Source organism: Strix aluco, chromosome 12 (assembly GCF_031877795.1).
Source record: "Strix aluco isolate bStrAlu1 chromosome 12, bStrAlu1.hap1, whole genome shotgun sequence".
Lineage (NCBI taxonomy): Eukaryota > Metazoa > Chordata > Aves > Strigiformes > Strigidae > Strix > Strix aluco.
This window is the reverse complement of record NC_133942.1, coordinates 10,069,401-10,095,096: the sequence shown is the minus strand read 5'-3', so window position 1 is coordinate 10,095,096 and position 25,696 is coordinate 10,069,401. Positions and strand designations below refer to the sequence as shown.

At 35.3% G+C, this 25,696-nt stretch overlaps 1 protein-coding gene across 3 annotated transcripts in view; it reads left to right on the top strand.

The window, feature by feature from the left end:
• The window catches only part of ENTREP2 (endosomal transmembrane epsin interactor 2), a 145,630-nt gene that overhangs the window by 86,848 nt on the left and 33,086 nt on the right, over nucleotides 1-25,696 (top strand). For all 3 annotated transcript variants that reach the window (XM_074838002.1, XM_074838001.1, XM_074838000.1), the window contains exons 3-4: nucleotides 5,495-5,605; nucleotides 14,590-14,721. In XM_074838002.1, the coding sequence (XP_074694103.1) occupies nucleotides 5,495-5,605; nucleotides 14,590-14,721 (243 nt within the window). The remainder of the gene's footprint in view (nucleotides 1-5,494; nucleotides 5,606-14,589; nucleotides 14,722-25,696) is intronic.

The window sequence follows — 25,696 nt, the reverse complement described above, 5'->3', positions numbered from 1 at the left end:
TCAAAGAAGCAAATTAGTTTTGGGAAATACAGCTGTCGTTCAGATTACTTTTTCATGTTTTATTGCTCAAACTATGTTGACTGAAAAATACCAGGCAGAATTGTGACATTGATAGGAGAAATGTTCTTCTGATGGCATATAGTCTGTAAAATAACAATTATATTTACATATTTTCATATTATTTATTAAATACACATGCATTCTTAGGCTTGTATCCGCTTAAGAAAGTTGAGAACGTTGCAGAATGTTCTGCTGTGACATGACTAGAAAGTGATGTTTTTAAAAATTCTTTCCTCCTTTTTAGTATACTCCAGTGAACAAATTTTCCAAATTACATTTTAATTATTATTTTTAAAAATCTGTTATCAAAAATAGCATTGTGTCAGAAACATGAAAAAGGAATAAAAATTACCAGAGTAGGAAAAATAAGTGGAAACTGCATTATATTTTCAAACATTTTCAGTATATTCTGGCCTCTTTAGTCTTAATGATTTCCATGGTACTCTTTATTTAATTTTAGAGGCATGTTTACCAATTTTTCTAAAGATAGCAGTACAAATAAATTCCTTTATAGTGGAAAAATAACATAACCTGTTAGGGTTAGGGCTTAAATTTTTTTTTTTTCTTTCAATATGGAAGGTCCCTTATTATGGGCCTTCCCTTGTAAAGGCATGGTGAGAACTGATTTTTCATTCTGTGCAGACACATGGGGTCTGTTATTAAGTGTGCATGTTGGGACTACAATGATAAAAACTCACTCTTGAAATACTCTGCATATTTATACTTAAAACAGTTTTCAGAAATGTGTAATTCAGTTAAAACCAATTTCTGGAATATTTAAGTGGGGTAATTCCTTGCCAAATTTCAGTTTGCTTTCTTTAGCTAATGCTTATCCTACAGTATCCCTTAGTATTTTGCAAAATATTTTACATCAGATTGATATTGCAGAAATAATCAAGGCTCATCAGGCCATTCATGATAATTAAACATTTTTCTTCTGATTGGTATCAACCTTTTTAGTAATTGTCATTTGCCAAAGAGGTTATGTCAGAAGAGAATTTACGGAGGAATGCCTATGTTTGTTGCAGTCGAACTGATAGCGTTAGGCCAGAGGCTGGTAACTGCCTCCTCGTTAGAATCGCAGGATGTAGTATTTCCATTTATAGACTCATGCATGGTGGGTGCTCTTTCTTGGTGTCATTCATTTCAAGTAATTCATAAGCAGAGGTTGTCCGGAATACCCAATGTCATTTCTCTAAGGACACAGAAATGACTGAAAGGCAAAGTTTTCCCTGTTCTTTGTTTCAAAAGTAATTCACCTTTGAATTAATGAGACGTTCGTTCTACTGAAGAACATAAAAAAGTCTTCTCCGATCCTGCACCTCTTTTATTTATGCTTTGTTCACTGATCTGATCAGTCAAATGAAGACCTGTGTAGATACTTGACCTAGCAAAGAAGTCTCTAGAGGTGACCCCTGTATGAAATAACCCAATATGCTTGATTTCTTTATCTCAGAAGGCAATGTGTCTACCTTAGAAAGGAAGCTTTATCTAAACAGTAAATCTTGATTTTGCCCATGAGCAAAACACAGTGGAATCCCTTCAAAGCATTTGCAATACTCTAGAAAAAAAGATGCATAAAAGCATAGATGTGTAATATGTATATAGATACATTATTCAAAGAAACATGAATAGAATTATTATAATCTTTTTTCTTTCACTATATTAATCTTAATGCTTTATGTTCCGTTTTATGCTTGCAAGTTAACACAAAAAGGGAGGAGATTAAGCAGTTAAGTATGAACGTGTTGTGGGCAGAGTGAACAGCAGGACTGTGTGTGATCTGGCATCTCTCTTCTGTTTTCTTTATTGTTGCTACTGAAGGAATGAAATAACCCAGTGCATTTGTTTTACTTAGTAGAAAGATAAGCTTCATAAATATTGGTGGCTGGCAATCTGGTTAGTCCTTGAAGGCATATTACTCCAATTCTGGTTTATATCAATATGATACGGTTTATATCAATATCAATATGAAAATTCTTGTTTTGTGATTCTTCACCAGCATAAGCTGCATTATGGTTGATAATTTTCTGTGTTCTGTACCCTAAACAGTTCTTTCTTCACTCAGTAGAAGGAGAAAATGAAACATATTTGGCTCTCTTTTGGTTTTGTTTTATACTGTATCATTTCACTAAAAGCTCTTACTACTAAAATTCTTACCTGGAAAAAACCCAGAAGAATCTAATGGTTGATTCTTACTCTTTTGAAGGACGATGTTCAGTACTGTTGCTCTGAGCATTATTTCTGCTTTAAGCTAATGTTATTCTATTCGAAAATTTCAGTAATGCAAATTAAAGCCAGATTCTTCTTGCCTGTGAGGGAGTGTAAAGAGGAGCCTCATGTGGCTCTGCCCTTCCTTATTTCCTGGGTTGACTCTTCAGTAGTTCTGCCATAGCATGGAGCCAGTGCAGCTTTTTTTTACATTGCTGTATTCTGCCAGCTTTCTGAAGGAATAAAGAGTAACCAGTAAGAAATTGGTTGAATTGTAAATTTATACTTCCCAAAACTTTGGAGAAGAGTCAAAAAGAACACTTCCAGCACAGCAGGGAACAATACCTACATCAGATGTCCAGGTAAGACTGAACAAAAAGGAGGCAAGGTAGTTGCAAAAGTCTTTCATAGGACCAAAGTTTTCCCTTCTAACTACATACACACCCAGCGCAGCTTAGGTAGTGCCTTGCCTGGGACATTGAGAAGCGAGGCAGAAAATAACAAAAATGGGAAGACAAGTGTGAAAGAGAACTTCAGCATTTGATATGTGACCATGTCACTGGTGGTTGTCAGTTTTAAATGCAACTTCTATATAGAATGTGAGACTTAGACCCACAGAGCAGAAACTGTAGGAGCCTGTTACATGATTCTGACAGAGTCCTGGATCCTTCTCTCTTGTCTTTGCATGTGACGAGAGGAAGAGGTTACTTTGGAAACATCAATAGAGGTTTCATCATTAATGAATGCTGATACAGAGAAAGTATAAAGATGGATAAACCTGACATAGGTTACACACCTGTTGTCAGCTGTGATGCTTGGAAGAATACAAAGCTGGCAACTGAAGTCTGTAAGTCCTTTGGTTAATAATGTGGAGATTATAGGGGATTTTGTTTGGTTTTCCAAAAAAAAGTGCTTGTGGTAGCTTTCAAAAACTGTTTGGGACCCTTCTTTTCCCGAAGGGTATGTGACTAATGAAGGGCATTTGGAGCAGAATTGATACAGTAGGTGTTCTTCAGCATAGAGGACTCTCTTTTCTTTGACCTTTCAGAACTTTATAGACTTCATACAACTTTGTAGACTTTCTTTGGTGAGGAAGTATCTTTGCCAGGGATTAATGAGGGGACAACTGCATAAATAAGAAAAGTGTCTTAAATGAAGAATTAACTATTAGTCGGTGTTGTAGCAGAAGAACTATAAAGGGGATCTGGTGTTGAGATTATACACAGTTGATGACTTTATATAGAAGTTATATGTCAGCAAAGGACTGGATTTCATCAGCTAGCATCACATCATGTTTTTTTCATTTCCTATCAGCCTACCCAAGTCAATCAACATCAAGTCAGAGGGTGTTCACCTTTTGTTACTTTGGTGGTTTTTGAAATGGCTGAAGTTTCATATATGAACTGTACTTGTCAGAGAAAAGGTGTCTGATGTTTACACTTTTTTGAATCAAACAAGTTTTTATGTCCACTTGCACACCTGGCTACTCCTTTCTGTAAGGCAATCAGAACTTCTTAAAAGTTGTGACTTTTCAGGAACGTCTATGGTTCATAAAAGGAATATGATATAACCAATAATGTGGATTTCCTCCAGGAAAATTTGCAGTACAAGGTTAGTGCTGGAAATACTGGCAACATAAAAAATAAACAACAAAACAAATAAATAATCAATTTCCTATTTTGGGGAAAAGTTCCATTAGCTGTTCAAATGAATTTGCAGTTAAATGGCTAGAACCAAGTATGTTAAAAATCATGTTTAGTATGTTAGAAAGCTCAGTGTTTTAAAAACTATCAAGTATATTAATTTTTGCAAAAGTAAGTCCATAAAGCTCTTGCATTACAATGATTAAAAATACAAAAATTAGGAAATAATAAAATTAGGTGATATATAAATACTGAGTATGCAAGGTATCTGTTAGTGCAGATTTTATACTACTTTACTATCAGTGTTTCTCTGCATATGTGACAATATGTAGAGACACAGACATTATCTAGTTGCCCATTATTATATGGTAACAGTACATCTTTTACTCTACAAGTTTTGACTTTGACCCAGATTTGTCACAGAGTCTTTTTCATACACACAATATAGGAGTGTTAAATTGTAAAAACAGGTGAAATCTTGTTTTCTTTCAAAATATGCAGTGGAGATATAATTTAACCCTTAGATGTACCAATTGGGAATTTTTCCATCAAGTAAGGCTTAGGTTGGTGAAGAGGGAAGCTATTCAAATTCTTGTTTTTCATTTGAAAAACACTACAAAAAAAATCCAACCACTTTGGACTTAAGGTTGCCAAAAATATTTGTAGCGTATGCACTGATGAAAGATAATATCTTGTGAGAACAGTGAAAGATTGTAAACTATGGGCATGCATACAGAAAAAAGGTGCAACAAAATTTCTTGCTGATTTCAGGTAACTCAATAGGAGTATGGGTGTTATATGGCAATGTGAACACTGAATATTTAAGGTGGCCACATATTGAGCACATGTTTATTCTTGGCCTCTTACTGCTTGTGCCTTTCTATTTCCGTACGTATTGAATTCCCTACATACTGAGATTTCTGTCTGCCCACACTGGGCCAGGTTTTTTATATTTAAAGCAATAAAATGATAGGTAAGCTGACGCAATCAAGTTAATGATTGTTTTGACATATTTTGAAAAGAGGCGAAAGGAGTAATTAGCACAATGGGTAGGTGATACAGAGGATGACGCTTAAATTGTAATTGTTGTTTAAAACCCAAGTAGTTATATATCCAGAATTTTATTCACCTTTTTTTCCCCCAACTTGTCCAAAGTCTTAATACGTGACATTCAGAAGTCCCTCTGCTTTTTAAGATAACCATATCCTCATCAAAAGGTATTTAAATTGTTTTAAGACTACTTTTGATTATAAAAATACTTTTTTCAAATCTTGTTAATGCTCATTCGTAAACCCCATTAAATTTTCAGAGTGTGTGATAAAAGTAGGAGATAAATAGATGGTTTGAAATGGCTGGAGGAAAATAGATTATAGTCAAGTGTAATTGTGATTTAGCTTTCTCTTATAGTGTGAGACTCAGGATGTTGTCAGATTAAAGAATACTTTATTCTTTAAAATGTATAAAATGTTACCATTCATGTAATTGTATGACAGGCTGGAAGCTCTGGAATGTCTAAATGATATTTTTTCTTGTTTGCCTCTTGCAGCGAATAATAATAGGCTGTTTGTTCTTTTTTCCAGATAACCTTTTTCATGCTGCTATCTGCAGTGTGTGTAATGCTGAACTTGGCTGGTTCCATTCTCTCTTGTCAGAATGCTCAGCTGGTAAAGTCCCTGGAAGGATGTCAGTTGGTGAGTAATGAAAAACAAGTCTCCTGTAAAGGGCAGTGGATTTTATTTTTCATTTGTTTGGTTTTTACACGTGCATTCCTTTAATTTTCAAAACAGTATGTTTTCAGTAGAGCTATCTATAGGCATTGCACCATGAAAAATCATGTTGGGAAAAGTTTGAGAGTTAAAGTGCTAATGTATTTACAGTGTTTTGTCACCTCAAAAAGTTGTAATATCAGACTTGCTTCTTAGCATCATGGTGGAAATGACGCTTAAACAGAATAGCTGGAATATAGGCCACATCAAAGCAATGCAGTGATTACCATTTGATGTCAACAGTATCAGGATTTCATCCAATAGCTCCTTATACAGCTGGTGTATTTCATAGATGTACTGATAGTAATGTTTTAGTATGGGTATGTTAATATTTTATTTGCCAACCTAGATTATTTCTTTTTTTTTTTATTTCCAAAACAAATGCATGTTACTGATGTTAAATAAAATACAGAATAATAGAAATTACCATGATGTCACATGTTCTAAATTATTAAAAGGTACAGTGTGCCTAAAGTCTTTGTGTTTTTATCTCAGGAATAAAATACATGTACATTAAACTCTAACATATTTTCTGACTTAAACTTACAAAGGTGTCTACAGAACTAAGTTCATGTATGAAATCTCTGATTTAAAGTAAATAATAAAACAGTGATTCCCCCTCCACACCCTAAATTCAGGAAACAAATAACATTAAATTGTAAGATTGACAAATGGACTGGAGAATGTCTGTGGATATGCATCAGTGCTCTTTTTAGTATAATCTGTCAGTAGACCAATCAAACTGTTTAAACTGTATGAGTATGCACTTATAAGATTCATTAAGTATCAAGCATATGTGCACATACACATCCCAAGACATTGAATTGAATGATAAAGAGGAAAGACATTTTTCTCTCTAATGCTAAACACTCCACAAAATGCTTTTGCACCATTTCTATCCAGTTGTTGTTTCCCTCCTTTGTTCTAAGGTTTTTGTCCAGCAAAACCCCTCAGACTTCTGTTTGCACACAATATATTTAACAAAACTAAGTTATAATATAAAATGTTTTGGCAAATATTTTGAAGAGTGCATGAAAAATACAGAACAGGAAACCATTTGGATGTGACCTGTCACATGCCTTTACCTTGTTTAGTCAGCTTTTAAGCCTGTGATCTGTTTTCCTATTGCCCATCCTGTTTCAGAGGACTGTGTCTGCAGCTCCATCAGTTCAGTAGTTTGGAAAAGCTTAGGTGTTCTGCTAAACTTCCTACAGTGTTTGCTGTTTCTAGGTGTGATTGGGGTAAAGGCTTTATAGAACCAGATAAATGGAGTCAGATAGCTGACTCAGTGGAAAACCAGCAGCGACCCAGAGAGAGGAAGGGAGGGTTTTCCCTATAAAATATCTGATCTGGGAAACTCTTGATAAGGTGCCCGGTTCTCATTTTGATGGTGAGGTGGAGTTGTGCTGCACAGCTGGAAAAATCAACTGGTGGAACTTGGAGCTGTTATAAGATGCATGGTGTACTTTGGAGTGCTATGGGAAAATAGCTTTGTTTGTTGTGGGGTTTGTTGTTTTTTTCATGAAGAAAAGAAGTATCATAGGTATTTTTTGTGGAAGGTCTTTGAAGTTAGTCTTATTAATTTGTCTTGAGATCCTTGCTTTGATATTAGGACTATTTAGAAGTTATTTTGAGGGACTGTGTTTATATCAGAACTTCCCATGAAGACTTACAAAAATGGCTTCATATCTGCATGGAGGAAAGAATAAATAGTCTCCCAAAATGAATGCTTACCTAACTATATAATGCAACTATGTAACTATATTGTTTGACCTATCTGCTGTAATTTTCAAACACGGTATTTTGACCTGGAGTGTCATTGTAATGAATATGTTAGGCTTATGTCTGGACATCATGCTCTGGTGGTTTATACAACGTGTTCCATATTCTCAAGCACTACCATCTCACCACATCTGTCATGCAAGAAAGTATCAAAGCCCTAAAGAAAAAAAGGAGGGAATGTTGGAATTTTGGAAACATGAATTTGCCTCTTCCTTGCTCAATAGCCCGTTGTTTGATTTGTTAGTAAAATCCCCCCCGAATTTCTGTATTGTATGATACGTAAAAACTACTTATGGGTTTTGACATTTAATTGATTATAATAATAAATTTTAAAAATCTGCACGTATGTATATATGGCTGAGGGGAGCCATTTGTACTTGTGTGTGCAGTCTTTCACCTCTGACTCATGAGTAACCGGTGTAATTACTGACATGGTTTTGACAGATGTCCAGTAAGCTGTGTGAATAGAATTTAAACAGCAAGTCCTGTCTCAGATGGAGAAGAATGCATGTAGCAAGAACAGTGCCATTGGTGCTGCTGCTGCTTAGTGCATGCATGGATCTTGCTGTGTGTGTATGTCTGCTTTTCTAGTTCCTTTTAGGCAGCCATTAGCAAACAGGGCTACTCAGCAAAGCCTACAGAAAAATCCCTAAGCCCACAATTCAGTTGCTTACCTAGACTACTGATAACCGATTATGTACTTGGAGTCTGTGGTTAAATATATTGACAGTGTCATTTAATAATACCACCTAGCTGTATGTGATCTCTGTTCTGGGATGTATTGTGATAATGTATCTGTGTTTGGATTCCTCACAGACCTCTGCACCAAGCAGAAAGACTCAGACTAATGAAAGGGAGCATTTCAATTTCTCCTAATACAAGCTATAATAGAGGTGTAAGACAAAAGGAAGAAAATCCCATTAATGAGAGTCAACAAAGTGGCATTGCAGGAACAGAAAGTAAAATAAGCAAAGTTTTGCTTAATTAGTACATCCATAGACAAAGAAAGCACTGACTCTGGCCAGTGGTTATATGTTCACTACCAAGAAAAAGACCTAAGTCACTAGAAAGTCTTTTTAATCTTTTAAACATTCTCTTCAGTGACCTCTTTTCTGGTTATGAACCCCATATCTCTTCAATTTTGGTCAGAATCACCATGTCTAATAGGAAAACTACTGCTGCAGAAGTAAGCAGTGACTGAACTGTGTAGTTGAATTCTCAGATCATTGATGAAAATTAAAAGCAATAAATCTGTTTCAGATAAGGTGAAATTTAGAAGGGAAAAAAAAAAGCTAGTTCAGGAAGAATTCCTTTTTTTTTCCCCCCCCCTTTTATTTCTCCTTCATCTTTTTGAAAAAAACGTGTTTCAGTTGTTTGGGATGTTTTTCACATGGAAATTTAATGTTGTTCCAAAATATCCTATATTCAGTGATTTTCGTTGGGACCACATTTGATCCAAACTTTAAAATAGCTTTTGATTCTTTACATGTATATTTGCCCCCCTTCTTCCCTCTTTTGTCTTGCCTTCTCTAGTCTTGTTCTCATCAACAGTGAGGGAAGGGCGTGGTATCAAACAAACGCTTTCAGTGGGCAGGCAGAGGGTTTGCAGGTGGAGGTAGGCTTTGCCCTTGGGTAGGTATTTTGGGATTAAAAGCTCTGGTGGGTGGACATGTAGGAACTTCCTGAGGAGGTGCTTTCCCCATTTGTTCTCTTGTGGCAGAATCCAAAGGAAACCTTTGCTTGTTTCTCCAGGTTAATGGAAGATTGTCACTTAAGCAAGAATTTTGCAAATAATGTTTTGCATTTTTTCCAAAACCACTGTACTTGGCTAGTGCATTAAAAAGCAACAATTATGTTTCATTCATACTTCCCTGAGCTTTTCGTTCCTGCTGCAGATAGAACGTGCAAATTTTCCTCTGGACTAGTGAAATGCTGAGCTGGCAAAAGAAAATAAAGCAAATGTTTAAACTGCTAGTTTCAATTTTCAGAGCATGATAAAATACTAAGTAGCTTTGACATAGTGTGTTGTACTAGATGAGGGCAATTTAATTTAATTGTGACTGTTTATCATATCATAATTGTTTCACAAAAATAGTTTCTTCTGTCCAGACCTTTCTTTTTTAGATTTTCCTTACTCAAAACCACATTTCAGTCAGGCTGGGGACTTGCACATGAATACATTATATTGCCATGTTGAAGTGCTCATAAGTATGAAATTCTAGAGTTCTGTTCTTGTAGACCACCCACTGGGAGAGATGCACTACACTGCTTTATGATTAAGCACAGGATTTGACTCAGAATTTGGTAATGTATTACATTGAACATATTTAATTATTTTATTACTGTTTTCCACTCAAAAAGGAAAGATACCAGTTTCTTAACAGCTTGTTCTAAGCTTGTATTTCATGTTCGTTCCTTAGATGGCTAACTTTAGTGTTGTAGATCTGCAGTCCTACACTATGTGACTGGGTGTACATTATCAGAGAGCTCTAAATCCTTTGATTGCCTTCTAGGATACAAATTTACTTTACGTCAGTGCAGCTCTAGGAGTCAAAATCCAGCTTTTGTAGACATGCAGTTTGAGATGTAGTTAACATCCCATGCAACTGTACCAGACAAAAACATACTAGTAAATTTCCAAGCACAGTACAAAAGTCAGATGCAAAATAAATTCTGTTTTATTTGTAGTATTTCTGTCAAACTCATTCATGCTGAATGTACAGCTTCAAAAGTGATAATAGTATTTACTGTATTGTGGAGCTTAAATTCAGAAGTGTTTCACATGCAGTGTAGTTGTTTGAAGAAAAAGAATGAGAGACAAGGGTCGTATTTTGCTTTAAACACTGGGGATTTATTGTAGATTCCATAATATATATGTTTGTGTGAATGTGAAAAACATGTTCGCGGTGTGTTAACATTTTGAATGTGTAGTTTGTGGATTTAGTATTTGTGTTCTTTATTCTGCAGCTTAGCAACATGTAACACTGAGAAACAAAAAAATACCAGTAGCGTTAATGGCTTGTTATGAACATTTAGTTGGAATTTTTTTACCATGATTAGCTATAGATCCTGCAGCCAATACCTCAGATATTGCTTTAAGTCAGTGAGAGTAGGATGTGTATAGAGCAGTTACACACTCAAGCTGTTCATTAACATGTCTATGAGAAAAAACCTTCTGTCTTATGAATTTCTTTCTCAAAAAATTAATCTCTAGAAATTCTGCTTAACATATGTGGGTAGAGCAATTTGTATATTTTAATTTATATTCTATTACTGCACAAGATAGAATTTTGTTAGTGATTTATTTCTTAGTCTTTATTTGTCTTTACTGGGTGTACCTGTCTTATTGTAAGTTGTTTATTCATTTGAAAATAGGTGATCTAGTTTTAATCAAATTTACAGCTGCTTATTAATCAGAAAATTAGTGATAGTGTCTATCTCTGTATAGAAAGATTGCTTATAATTTATTTTTCAGTTGTACACCTGAAATTGTCCTGTGGTTATAGTAACATATAAAGGAAGACTCCATTTTCCCTGAATTATTTTTAGCTGGAAGAGACAAAGCAAGGAAAAGCAAAACAAGCGTAGGTTCACGCAGAGATCAATGGCGTAGCCCAGTTCCAGAACTGAGGTAGCTACTTTCAGTTCTGTGCATATTGAAAAACAATTTTTAAAATTCCAGGAAAATACGTGTACTATTTTTTGTTGTTATTCACCCGTCAGTGTTTTCTCTTGATATTACCATACCACTCCACTTTATTCCTTACTGGATCCTCCTGCTTTTTCTCTTTGAATAAGCTGGTATATAATTTACTAAAGTTCCTTTCCATAAACATACCAGTGAGACTTTCTTGCACTTTACTGCCTTGTTTTCAAGTTCTTAACTTTTACCTGAAGGTTGATTTAGAACAAAAAGTAAAATCTATTACTACTTTTGCTAGAAGTTTTACATTTGTAATAGGGAAAGGATAGAATGCAAAGTAACACTGTTACTTCATCCCTAATTTACCCTTTTTGGTGAGAATGTGTGTGCACTCAGTGGTAATTTCTCCTTTGTTAAGACGCCTTTAATACCTAGACAGAATTTGATGAATGACAGATGAAAAAAGTCTGGTCTGTGCACATTTATGTGTGTGTGTATGTATATACTTTAGTAAGTCTGAAGTTCTCTGTGTTCTTTGTTATTGGAGGATCCTTTACTTTTTTGATCCTCTGCTACATAAAAGTCAGATTTTAATGATTTTTATCACTTTTGAAGTAACAGTACTGCTTTTTGGCAAGATGGAATAAACTTAAAAGACAATTTATGCATATAGGCTGCTCAGGCTGATGTTTGAAATCTTAAATATGGTTTGGATGAGGGTGTACTGTGTAACAGTCATAAAATGGATGTACACAAACTATATATACTGTGATTACTGACTATGCTTACTAGCACGAGTAAGAATCAGAAATTGGAATACATATACAGGATGGTGGGGAGTATGTGCAGGGGATGAAGTGAATGATGCTTTATTTTTGATCTCTACCAATCAAAAAGAGATTTAAACACAGCAGAGAGAAGAAAGAACACGGTTTGGGAGACACTGCTGATGTAATTGTGTGAGGCTAGCACACACCAGCCCTGCAGCTGGAAGGAGTAATCCCAACTCCTTCTCCCTGTACCAGTGTAGCTCTATTGTTTGTGCTACTGTCTCTATTTATGAAGCCACACAGTGAGGTCTGATCTGGACTAAAAAGAAACCATTGCCACTCAAAAAAGAAAAGTTAGTTTTGGCACTGTTTAAGTCACAGGATAGCCATATGAATTCTTGATCCTGTCTGCACAAGTGTGAGACAGCAGTAGGGCAGGCATGAGCATTCTGGAGCATGAAGGCTCAAAACTGCTTTCAGCTGATGTATTGTTGAAAGCACAAATGTGATGACATGCTCAGCCTTTTGTACTGCTCCCCATTACAAAAATACAAGTTAGCAAAGATGTCACTTCACAAGCATTTGAATGAAAAGGTGCACAATAGGGCAAATTGTTAAAAGCTCTCCAAAAATGTATGCCTAAGATTAAAATAGAGTTTTGTTTTGCAGTCTGGTTACAAATCTTAGGTGTTTTTGAATATGCTGTGATTTTTAAGATGTCCCTATGTTTTACAGAAACTTTCATGTAAACAATTAACTATTTTTAAGAATTGAATTAAAGAGAGTTACTGGGCAGTACAAAGTTCCAGAACATCTTTCAGAATGAATGGAGAATCTCTCGTAGATGAGGAATCTTGACCAAGAAAGTATTTCTCTTTTCAGCCTTATTTCTGTGATACCTGTTCATTACATGAGATAAAAGTAGACTTGGGATCTGTATTTCATATTAGAAGTGTCAAATACATGAGTCAGTGACTATCTTTCATTGAACAGTGGCAGCATGAATCAGAAAGTAAATGATCCTGCAGTAGACAGCTTTGTCTGAAGTCCATTTTCCTCATTATAAAAACTTCTTAGCAGCTGAAGACTATATTGATTTGCTGTATGCCTGGTGCTAGTATAGCAGGTGTGCCGTAGCATTCTGGCCACTGCATTTGGCACAGCTCTAAATTCAAAGTGTAAGTTTTGAAATTCCTCTGTAGCATTTGTCTAACAGTTGATACCATTTCCAGAGAGGTTCAGGAGCAAGACCTCCCCAGTGGCATTTAGCGCTTTGTATTTTCCATTGATTCGAAGAGCTGAGGTTATCTGATCATAAACCATGTACTTGGGTTTTGCTCAGATCTTTCACTTTTTCAAAGACAGTATTAAAAGATTACAGGAATTGGAAAAAAACCCCCAATCTGAAATTGTTAAAGCAGCTTTGTGAATTAAATTGTATGCTAGTTAGAAATAAACAACACAACTATTATAAAGGTGTTCTTTAATTCTTTTACAGTGTCTATGACTTAGAGTATGACTATTCTCTGTGAGTTGCCATAGACAATTATTTCCCATGCTGCCTTTGAGTATATGGGAAATGGTGTAATTTACGTACCCAGATCTTTTTAAAGCCTTTTACAAATTATACTGGCTAGAGGGCAATCTGGAATTTCAGGAATTGAAGCCCACTGAGAGAGCATCGTGCTCTGATGAGCATGCCTTCATCACTGTATATGGCAAGCATTCATTCATCTGCATCTCATCTGGTAAAGTTTATTATGTTTTTTAATGGATTCTCATTTCTGCTCTTCCAACTGCTGTTCTGGTCACCAGCATGTATGCAGAGAGTACTAGATAAGCCTGATAGGGGTGACACTAAAAAATACGTATATTTAAATATGTAGCTATTAAGATTATATGAACAATTTAAACATTTTTCAAGGACTTAAGCAGTAAGAAAATATTCTCTTGAAATGATTCTATGAATAAGACAATGCAAGATAGTACTACAAGGAATGCTGCTGTCTATCTTTGGGAAATTGTCAACATCTTAGGGAGAATTTGAACTTTGCATTAAGAAATTTTTTGTGGATTTCTGTCTGCAAAATTCAATTTATTCTTTTTAATGTAAAAGAGTAAGTAATACAGTGATTCGGATCTCTCACCACTCAGCCACTGTGCTTCCATCTTTACTTGGAGGAATACAGGACTGATTGAGTGTGCCTGAACAGTACATTGAATCTTTTATTCTTTACATGGAAAGCTATGGAAGTTTATCATGAGTGTCATTCTTACTAGTGACTACTGGAGTATAGAAACCTGGGATCTGATAGTTTTAAACTCATAGTTCAAGGAATTACTCTTCTCAATACTAACACAGATTGAATTGCAGCCATTGACCTGGAGATGTAAGGTATTGTATCCCATTGTTAGCCCTTTAAATAACCTACAGTTGTGCAAATTTGATGTTTATTCAGTTGAGTTACTCTAGTTTCATCTGCCCCTGGAAAGCAAATTTTTTTTAAAAGAGATGTATAAAAGGTAACACTCTTCTTTGGCATTGTATCCTCTTTCTGTATTTTACCTGGTTTTATCAGCCAACGGAGGACATTCTGCATAGAGATTTTCATTTTGCATTTAGTAGTCATTACTGTCACAGTAAGTGTAAATACAGTTTTTGGGAAGTGTGTTTCTGTATTTCTGTCTGACCTTTTTTTTTCCTTTCTCCACAGATTAAATTCGACAGTGATGGTGTCTGCGTTTGCTGTGAAATGCAGCATCAAACATCAGGCTGCAGTAACTTGGGAGAAACACTGAAACTGAATCCTCTGCAGGAGTGTAATGTTGTGAGGCTGACCCTAAAGGTGTGTTATGAGAATAATTAACAATTTCAGTTTTAAGTAGTATTTTGCAAGACACAAGTGTGTGATGAAAGGAGTAGTAGCTGTTGTTCTCTGTGTTTGTACTTGGGTTGTTGGATTTTCATCCAACAGAATTTAGTGCTTCTATGTGTGAAAATGATTTTATGTTACACTAGTATCTGTATTCGTATAGGTAACTATTTTGTTAGAGGTTATTTAAGAAACAGAAGTTACAATTGGTTATGGCTGCTGCTGGAAGGTTTAAGAACAGATATCTTTAATGTTGCTGTTCAAGAAAGCTAGAGTCAAAGGTGGTGGTTGGCATTGTTTAGTTATGTTACAGTAGATGGCAAATAAACACAAAGTATTAGCAGAATGATGAAGTATTTCATGAGGTACTGCTAACACAGAGTACTAGCAGTATTTCAGGTGGAAGTTACTTTGGGAGAGAATAGTAAGTGTTCTTTCTGGATAATGCTGGAAATATGCTTATAGACTGCTCTGCAATATTGTAAGACGTTTAAATCCTGTAGCATTTTGTGTTACAACTACCCACAAAAAAAATTGAGACCAAATATTAAGAATATTGTATGAGTGAGTTATATCCCAGTGTAATCGCCCATATTGTTGCTTCACTTCATTGTCACCAAACTAGCAAGACATGGTGTTACGTTGGTGTGGAAAACAGTAAGGAATCCATGAAAGAACTGGTCAGAGAAAAGAACCCTAGCCTAAGAGACAGATACTGATTCATTTTAGGTTTAATTTAATGATCAACAGAACTAATTCTGCATCTATGGCTTTCAATTTCAAAGTATATATTTTAATAAATTTAATAGAATATAATGGAGTAAAGTGGTGAAATTAAATGTGATAAGGATCATAGGGATTTAGACTGTAGTGTGAGGTCTGAAAATGCTAAGTTATATTGATATTTGAAGCTATATTTTAAAGTTTAGAACAGGTAGAAATCCTGCAAAAGGTATATAATAAATATCTAAATGTTCTTCAGCTTTGTTAAGAAAAAAAGAAAAACAACTACTAAGTAATAAGGATCAGGTAGAAATTAAAACAATTTTATATGGCCCCAAAATTAAGTAAGTGCTCTGCCTCAGGTTTTAATGAGGATGATGAAGACAACTATGGGAGCAAAAACCTACTGTGCAGCAGGAATTTAGTAAGTAGAAAAGAAGCATAACTTGACATTGGTCAAAAAATAATAAACTGCTACTTGGAATGCTAAATTCAGGACCATGTTCAGCAGGTAGTTTCAGTGAAAAATGTTACAACAAGGTAATGCAGCAAAATAACTTCTCAGAAGGAGATTCTTCAAAGTATGACAGATGCAAAAACATGAACCTGTCGTACAGAAAAAGCTGACTTGCTGATCCTATAAAAATAAAGACTGAGGGAGCATATGGTTGCTTGCTGTAAATATGTCAGTAGAGTAAACTTTAATGAGAGAGAAAAGAACTGTTTATCTTTGAGGACGTTGTCAGCATATGAAGTGAGTAAAAGTGACATATGCTGGAAATCAGGGTAAGATTTCTAACCAATACAGCAATCAGATTAGAAGCACGGAATATAATTTATTGTAAAATATAACTCAGTCATTTATAAAAGGAATTGATGACATATCTGCTTGCACTAGCAGAGGACTGATTTAAATACAGGAGTTCCTATGAGTATAGTCTGAGTGCAGCTTTAAGTATGTTCAGAATTTTCCATTTAAGAGAAGATAGTTAAGAAAACAACTTTTTCAGAAAGTTTCTTAAATATTTTTGTTTTAATTCTACAGTTGCTTTCTATTTGCCTTTGAGAGCTCTGTATTCTTGGCTGTAAATATAAGAGTAACATCCTACTAAGCCTGTAAGAAAAACAGGATTACAACTAATTAGGTAAACAGACAGTGATAAGGCTCACCTTCTTTAATTGCAATTATCTACAGTGTGATTTTAAGAGAACAGATGTTTTAGTACCAAAAGCTCAATTGTGCTCATTGTTTGGGGAGCCAGAGGGAGAGAAAGTGTAGAATACCAGAGTTAAGATTATACACCTTTATGTAGGTTTCATGCTCCTTCTCTTTATTGAGGATGGGGTGAAAATCTCCTATTTCCACTAAGTCATCTGTGCTTTTTTGGTGGTAGCAGCTACGGGAGCTGCACTGTGAACAGAACAATTGCGCACATGTCGCCTATCTGGTTGTGTTCCCAGTCAGTCAAACAGGACGAGGGAAAATAACAGTGGCTACCACTCTTGTGTATGCTAAATTGTGCCAGGATCATGCCTTGCATGATATTGAGCGCTTTTTTTAATAGTAGCTTTGAAAAATTTCTAAAATTTTTTTTTGTTTTTGTCATCTCTGCTCTGAATCATCTCCTTATGCTCCGTTGTAAATCAATGTCTGTTTCTTCTTTGTGAACCCTGAACGAACTACCCAAACATTTTAATGGCGACACAAGAATTACCACTGCAGTAACAATGATCACACATATGTGCATATATAGATATGAGTATTGATTGCAAAACCTGACTGAATATGTGATCTGTGAGATGAGTGCTACTTCCTGTGATTATTTGAATAGAGAAATTTCAGCACAAAATTATGTTACAGTAAAATGGACAAAAATACTCTGCCATTTCACTGTTGTAAGGGTTGGGGACCCAACCCATTTCAAGGACAGTGAGTTGGTGGGTTTAGAGTTTTACTTATAAGATATTATACTTGAACTTCTCTGCACATCTCCAGTAGAAGTAGCACAGTTACATGATGTGACAAACTACCATTAAGATCTGCAGGCACCCAAGTCCGATCCATCTGCCGTGTTTTACAATGGAGAGATTTTCTGGTTACTGTTTTTCCCCAGAAGATGCATTTTCTACAGTTTCCTGCATTAATAGCTTCTAAACTGCCCCTGAAAATAAGATTCTTGGCTTTGCTCTGGATACTCAGGGTCAATATTCTGTGCTGCTAAAGAATGTTGGTGTCTTGGAATTTTGGTTTTAACTCTATCCTATGTTAGGAAGTTACTCAACTTAAGACAAATGAAGTTAAAAGCAAATCCTACCTATTTACAAAATTAGTAAAAAGGTTTAGAAAGATTTATTAAGGATCAGATGTACAGAAATGAGATGATGACCACAGATGTGATGGATGCAGTTTCACTAGCACCAAGTTAATCTGCTTTTCCACAGAGGTGCCACCAGAAGGGGCAGTTTTGCACTGAGTTTGTTGGTTTGGATTTAGCAGGCATGTCATCACAGAATGAATCTGTTCCATGAACTGAGCTGGTCCCAAACCCCACAGCATCTGCACTGGGCTTTTAGTGAAAACAGTCTGGCACTGAGATCTACACTTTCTTCTGTCACACAGATTCACCTTTGGGATTACTGAAATTCCATATCTTCACCTACTAGGTAGAGTGCAGTGTAAAGCCAACATGCCAAAAAGAGCACACACTTGCCTGTTCCTTCCAAGTCATCTCTTTCAACAGCAAAGTTCCCTCTTAGATCAAAATCAGCTGGTGTGAAACTAGGCTTGGTGTTAGCCACTTTATATGCTGAACTTCATATCCCATACAAACAATATCAGTAAATCATGTAAATCAAGGTGAATACTTCAAACAAACATGTTTGCAAGGCTAATGTGTGTACCTCACTATTCACTCTTGCCAGTTGACTGTTGGGTCCAGTTTCATGACTGTGAATGATAGTGGATTTCGGCAAACTCTGAATCCATTTAAGCAGATTTTGTGTTTATAATCAAAGATATATGATGGTTTTACAAATGTAGGAGGGGATACTGTTATACAAGGGAATTTGCCTCAGGACATTCCTTTTAATATATAATGATTTTTGAAAAATTAATTTTTGTGGGATGAAATATTAGAAATCATTTGTCCTCTGCTACTTAAATCTTATACAGACTTGCTTTTGTCTTATGAACTTAATTGAAGAGGAAAAGAGAATATTATTTTTACAGTAAAAAGATAACTTTTTTCTTACAGGAAAAAGATAACCTTTTTACTTACAGTAAAATGTTTAAAAGGAAAATATGAGCTGAAGCATGAAACTATGGCAAAACGTTTTATTTTATTGATACACAGACTGTTACCTTACAATTAATGGAATCTTACAGAACTTGGTATTTTAAAATCTTAAAAGGTCAAACATATGAAATCTCTTGGGTAAAACATAGAAGGCTCATTATTTAAATATCTGAAAAACAGTTAATTGAGATAATTTGTTTGCCAGAACCAATGGATTTTGTGTAAATAACACTTTATAACATTACCTTATCTTGTGCTTGGAAACAATTGAATATTTTTTCACTTTCTGAGAAAGACTTCACTTGAGCTCATTTTGCTCTTACCTTCTGTCCAAACAAGAGAGGAGTGATTCTAATGCATAAAGTAGAAGTTTATGGCCAAAGATACCAAGGTTTGTAGACTATGAAGGGAACTGTGAAAGAGGACAGGAGCACAAACCTGTTATGAGTAGTCTTGAATTAACTGAAAGCTGAAGCTCCACTGGAAAAGTTCTTAGAGATTTAAAAACAGTGTATTATATAAATCAACCAGTCAATTTAGCCAAGGTGTTATCAGTAGTGTATTACTTTGACTGTGTCTCAGTCATCTGATACTGATATGCAAGCTGTTTTTTTTTCAGGTAAAACCAGAAAAAATGCAGGAGGGTAAATCTTTTTTATACATACACGCACACACATACGTATGTAAACAAACACACACAGACCTCATTGTAAAATCATATAATCTCTGAATTACATTGCTGATTATACTTCAGGCAACACCCTAAGTCTTTTCCAAGATGAGACCAGTACGAGTGAGAGGCGTTTCTTTAACAGTGTTACCTCTGAATGAGCATAAAATGCTGACGTAGTAGTCTGCAATGAATTTGTTGGTTTGTAGATGAAATTTTAAGGAACTGAGTTTTTCTTGTATTGTTAATGAAAGTACGAGAACTGAATTTTCCTGACAGCTTTCATCTGTGAAAATCATTCCTTCTTTCTAAACTCAGAATATCCTGAACTTATTAAAGACATGCATGCAACAAAGCTTATCTTCTTGAGACTGTGTTTTGAGAGGATGAAGTTACGTATTTAGAAGATTGAATTATTTTGTAATGTATTATTACTGTCTGATATTTGTAAGTAAGAGGAGAATGTTATGCTGCTCTGATTTAGTAATGATCCAGTAGGGTATTTTTAATTACTTTAACAGCTTACACAGCCTAGAATACCTGCAGTCATGTGTGCTAATTTATGAATTTGCTGTTCCAATAATTGCTTCCTACTTTACTTAAAGTGCTTCTGTAGAATGGTTTTGTGACTATACAGGCTAGGGGAAAAGCTGATTTCCCTCCTCTGTTTTCAGCATAAATATTTGGTTTGGAGCTGCTAAAATTAAAGTACAATATAAATAGTAAATGTCTTTTTCAGGTTACTGATTCCATTCATTATTTTGTAAGCTAGGCATCATTATTAGAGATTTATGTAACTTGAGGTTCTTGCAGTCTTCTGTGTGAATCTTTCCTTTCCTCTCTGAATCCAAATTTATTGTTACTGACTTCCCTGTTGACCAAGCCTACCTATATGTTTAATTTTTTTTTCCAGTCAGAAGAACATGCTTTCGCTTGCAAAACAGAGGAGGATGACTCCTAACATGTTCTTTAGAGTCATGAGAACAGACATTCCTCAGATTTGCTGTATGACCAAATGCAAAATATTTAATTTTGCTGAATGACTTACCTAAAAGACTTCATAATCTGCTTAAAATTGGATAAATCTCAGTGTAGAATAAGTAATTTCCTATCAGATTTTTAAATTCCGCAGTCGCTTCATGTTCCTTAACACAAGTAACTGAAAATATTCTCTATGCTCAGAGTGTATTTACCATACTAGATACCATCAACAATAGAGCAGTTCAGTCTGGGCTTTGTAATCTGAACAGTTGAGCTACAAGTATTCAGAAGTTCTAAGTAACAGTTGTATAACAGACATAGTCTGCTCATACTTTTCCTTCTTCATGAATGTTTTGTTCCTGGTTTAGGCAATGAGTGAATATGATTGTGAACTTCTGTTGTGGCTGAAAAGCTGCCTCTTTGAATGACTGGAATCTGTTTATTACATACTTGTCCAGTTATTTTATGGATCCTTAGTCTTTCAGGAGGCTCTAACTAACATATCTCCAGTACTAAATTTAATGTAGACACCAGAGTTGATGAGAAGTATGCAAACTCGCATCCAAGCAGAGAAGACCGTTTCTGAGTTTATTTTTCTTAAGAAGCAGCTGTGCACTGCTTCCTTAAAAATATAGTAAATAGTTTAGACCCATGTAAAATAGTGTACGATATTGTACTTTCATACCTTAAATCTATTTTATGAAGCATTGGCCATTTCTCCATTTACAGTTCAATGTGCATTTGAGATGTGTATGGTTCAGAATTGATTCTTTGTAAGCAAAGACAGTCTTCCTAGTATTAGAGCAGCTATTTTTCTAGTGTTTTTCAGACATATCCAGTTAGAACAGCTGAAGTTATAATTTGAGTTAAAAGGATTGTTGTCCTTGAATTCACAAATAAAATTGTTACACAGACACTAATTTCATGGGTGAAAAAGCTTTACTGTCATTATCTCTTTTCAGGTTACAGTAGTATAAGAAATGAAGCACTGTAATTGAAGTCAATCAAGGAGAAAAGAAACCATTTTCACAGAATTGCAGAAGTGAAGCTGGTTTTAGCTCTTGATCAGTATGGATGTTTAGATTCATGTGTTCAGGGCTACTGCTTACAGAGTGTTCTTTTTACACATCAGCAAGCTTATTTTACTCCTTTTATTGTATATTGACTAAGCTTTCAAAACTGCAAAGAACTTAAGAGCCTCAAAGACTATGAACCTTTTATTTCCATGAGGAAACAATCTATTGAGCCAGCAAAATGTAAGTGTGTTGTAAAGAGAATTTCCAGTTCAGTATTGTTGCACAGGTTAGAACTTTTAAGAAGTACTAGATTTGAGCTACGTACCTTTTTTTTTGTAATATGAACATAAGTAACATATTTCACAAAAAATAATAAGAATATTGAATGTTGTAAATAAATGTAGAGACAGAGAAGTAAGCAGGATCAAGAAGCATTGATCTGTACTTTGTTTCATTCTAGAGCAAAATAGGGTTTAAATACAGTTTCTCAATTCTGTGTAAGCAGCACAGCTGGGTAATTTTCTATATAATATTTGACAGCAAGAATTAATATTTTGTGGTAATAGTGCTTCATCTGTGTGGTATGTGTCTGTATTGCATGGTAAATTCCCTGATTTGATGTTCATGCATGTAATTTAATTGACAGTACAGCTGTGATATGAAGAGGCAAGGGAGTGATTAAATATTTACCAAAGTATGCATTTGAGTTGAGTTGTGAAGATGTCCAGAGATTATTGTTTTATTTTGTCTTACTTGATATTTAATCTGTAAAAGGTAAAAGGAGACAGATTAAGCAAGGCCATTGGTGTTTACTCCCTAATAACAATTAATTCTGAAGCCTGTGATTTTATTGTCCTTATGCTGAAGTCCTTTGGTGGAACTTCTGTGACTTCATTTCAAGCCCTTACAAAACAGTAGTTTGTGGTAGGTGGTTACATATCGAAAGGAAGTTTCAATTTTCTGGTTTTTAACTCAGTAATTTATGCATTTGATGAATGAAGTGTGTATGAACAAGATGAATCACTCTTGTTCCAAAGGTTAATGTGTCTTACTGCTTTTTTATAACTATGAGTTTGGAGATATTGTATATATGAAAGCAAAATTCTTTAGGAATTCACCTTATTACCTGGTTTCATACGCAGCCTGCTGTCAGTCATGTAGTACTTCTCTTCCAGACCTAAGATTGCATTGAGTTTTTGCTGTTAATGTAGGTATTATTAAATGTGTCACAGCTGGATTCCAGCTGTGGTTGACTTTTCTATGGCTTTTCTACAGCTGATTCTGGAAGGCAACTGATAGTAGAGAGGAATTCAGTTATAATTGCGTTTTCTAAGATGAAGGAACTCTATGGATATGGCTCACCATTAGAGCAAATTGATAGAATTCCAGTTTTGCTTTTTATTTGCTGTGATAGGAGGTACAAACTGTGTTTTGAAGGGCAAATTTTCAGAAGAGTGAATACACTTGCAGTGAGTGTTCTTTGGTTATAAAGGACCCAGTTCTGCCACCTCTCCCATCACTAATAGAGGACTCATGCCGTTGTCATTTTTTGTTTTAGATTCTATCTCATTCCAGAGGTTTTCTTTGCTTCTGTGAGGTAATTAATTGCATATGGTAACAGATGTTCTAAATTGCTTTGTTAAATGATTGTTTCTACAGTTGAGTTATCGAAGTGATAAATCAATCACCAATTTTTTCCTTATTCCAGTGTAATACCATCTGACTGCCTTATCACCCAGCAGCTTGATGGAAAACAAAGAAAATGAGTTTTTAGGAGAAATTGCTTTTTCAGTATATTAACATATGGTTTATTTCATACTATGTTCTCACTGAACTATATCCTAAAATAATATTTTTGGAATAAAAAATATATTAAAAAATTCAATTAAACATTCAGATTTTTAAAAACCCCTCAGGTTTTGTAATACAGCTCCTATTTTAATGTGTTCTGTAGGTTTTTGGACATAGTCCCAGATTTGGAGAACGTGCATTTTTATGTAGTCACTTTTCAGAAAAGTGGTGCACTTGAAAATGTTGGTCGTGTCCTCCTAAGACTCTTCAACAAAAAAAGAAAAGGATGACGTGTAGCAGTGCTGAATGTGATTTGCTTTTATTTCATTTTTTGTAATTTATCTTAAATATTACCTGCTGGTAATCTTCATATTGATAAAATTTGAGAGACAGTCACTTTTACCAGTGTTTCTTCTCTTGCCTTCAGTCACTCATCAATCAAAAAACCCCCTGCTATTTACATATCTCAGCAGGCAGTTGCAGACTGGTGATGGAGAGGGATATAGGAAAGAGATAAAGATGTGAGAACAGAGTTTCAAGGGTTGAGTATGCCCAAAAGGTGGTTAAGGAGAAGGGGAAGGCTCTGAAGCCTGAGGCACTCAGGTTTCATAACGGTTTTTATGTTGTCTGAGCTCATGGGCATGTAAGTGGATATTTGGGAATGCAATGAGGTTTTGAAGAGGATGGCAAGTTCCCTCTTTTCACAATGAATTTTATATGTAGAAGCCTATGAAATAAGCAAGATATCTATGTTTTCTGTGGGAAAGGAGCTTTATTTAGACAATCTTCCTATGCTGCGTCAAACTTCAGCTCCTTTCTGGAGGAAGGCTTATCCTTTCTGCTCCTTCCCTAGCACAGCCAGGAGCTGCTACAACTACAGTTGGTAGAAACTAAAGTGTAGAATGGAAATAATGAAATACAACATTCAGATAATATTATTAATAAGTTTCACAATCATGTAGTCGGCAAAATAGTCTGTAAATTACACTTACTTGCAAAAATTACAGTTTGGGGAGCTTACATTCATCAGCTAAATTCTAAAAGCAATTCCATTAGAGAAACAAAGATGTTTTGAAAGATCAAATGGCATGTAGGATGTCCAGAAAAGGCATTTGGGATCCCTTTACAGGGCCATGGTTAAGGATTCTAAAAGAATGGCACTGCAAATTATTAAGCTGTCATTTTGCTGGAGAGAGGCTGTTACTGTATGATTGGATTTGGCTAACTTGTCAGTGCTTGATAGAACACAACAATGCATACCATGACTCCTGTCCTCTTAGAAGTTCAGGGCCTCCAGACAGCAATGGCCCTTTACACAACCTGGTCTCAAAGTCTTTTTACCTTTCTAGACAGTGGCCTGATTTTAGCGGCAGTTACAGGTATCTCACCTGTGCGCCATCCACAAAAAACAGTATGCAGAAACTGCAGCTGATGCTGACTACTCAGTATTGGGACCTCTGCCAGGTCATGTTTCCATTATTCTGGAAACATGGGGAAAAAAAAAAAAAAAAAAAAAAAAGAAGAGTTACATATTTTTAGGTATACGTATTCTGTTTGCATAGCCAGCAGTGCTTGCTTGTGTTCTTGAACACACCAGGAAACCTAACTTCTGAATTATTTTGATGTTTGTGGGTAGCAACATCTTTTCTGTAGCTACTCTGCTTAGGGAGGTGTGGAGTTTATGTAGTTGTGGCATCAGGAAAACAATGCCCATGTTGGTTAAACCTGGAACATGTTAAATCCTTTCTCGCAACCAGCTCAGAAAATTCACGTTTTCTATGAACTGCGAAGAACACATCCCATAAGGGTGTCTACCAGTCTAACAAGTAGACATAAACCCAAAGGGGAGGTATTTCAGCTCAATTAGACTTAATGCAGGTTAACAAGAGGGAGAAGACAAGGAATATCTCTTCTGTTTCTGTTCAGCCACCCCTAACATAAATAGTTCTGTGATGTATTGCTGTATTAGAACTGACTGAGAGCTCCAACTTCATTTTTTGCCAAAATTCAAAATAAAATTAAATATGTGTGTAGTGTCAAAATGGCATTTTTTTCTGAAACATTTCTACTACCTCTAAAATAGACCTTATTACTTTCGTACTGGGAAATGTTCAATTTCATTTTGAGCTAAGGTTTGAAAGATTTGCTTCTTTTTGGTATGCAAGATGAAACTAAAATGGTGTATCCTATACTCACATTATGGTATTATTAGTTAATATTTGGTTTTCACCAGATAGTTTTCAGCTATTATGCTGAAGAAAGCACAGCAGAGAATGCACACAGTTTTGAAATCCAGCTGATAAATATTTAAGAGCATCTACCAGAGTAGTGTGCAACCCCTCAGTAGGACATAATTAGGTTCACTTAGCCCCCTTTTTAAGGTTATAAAGCTCATACAGTGATTTTTGCCTCTGTTGATGCCAGATGTCTATGTCTAGTGATGTCCGTCACTAACATTTCATGGAATTCTG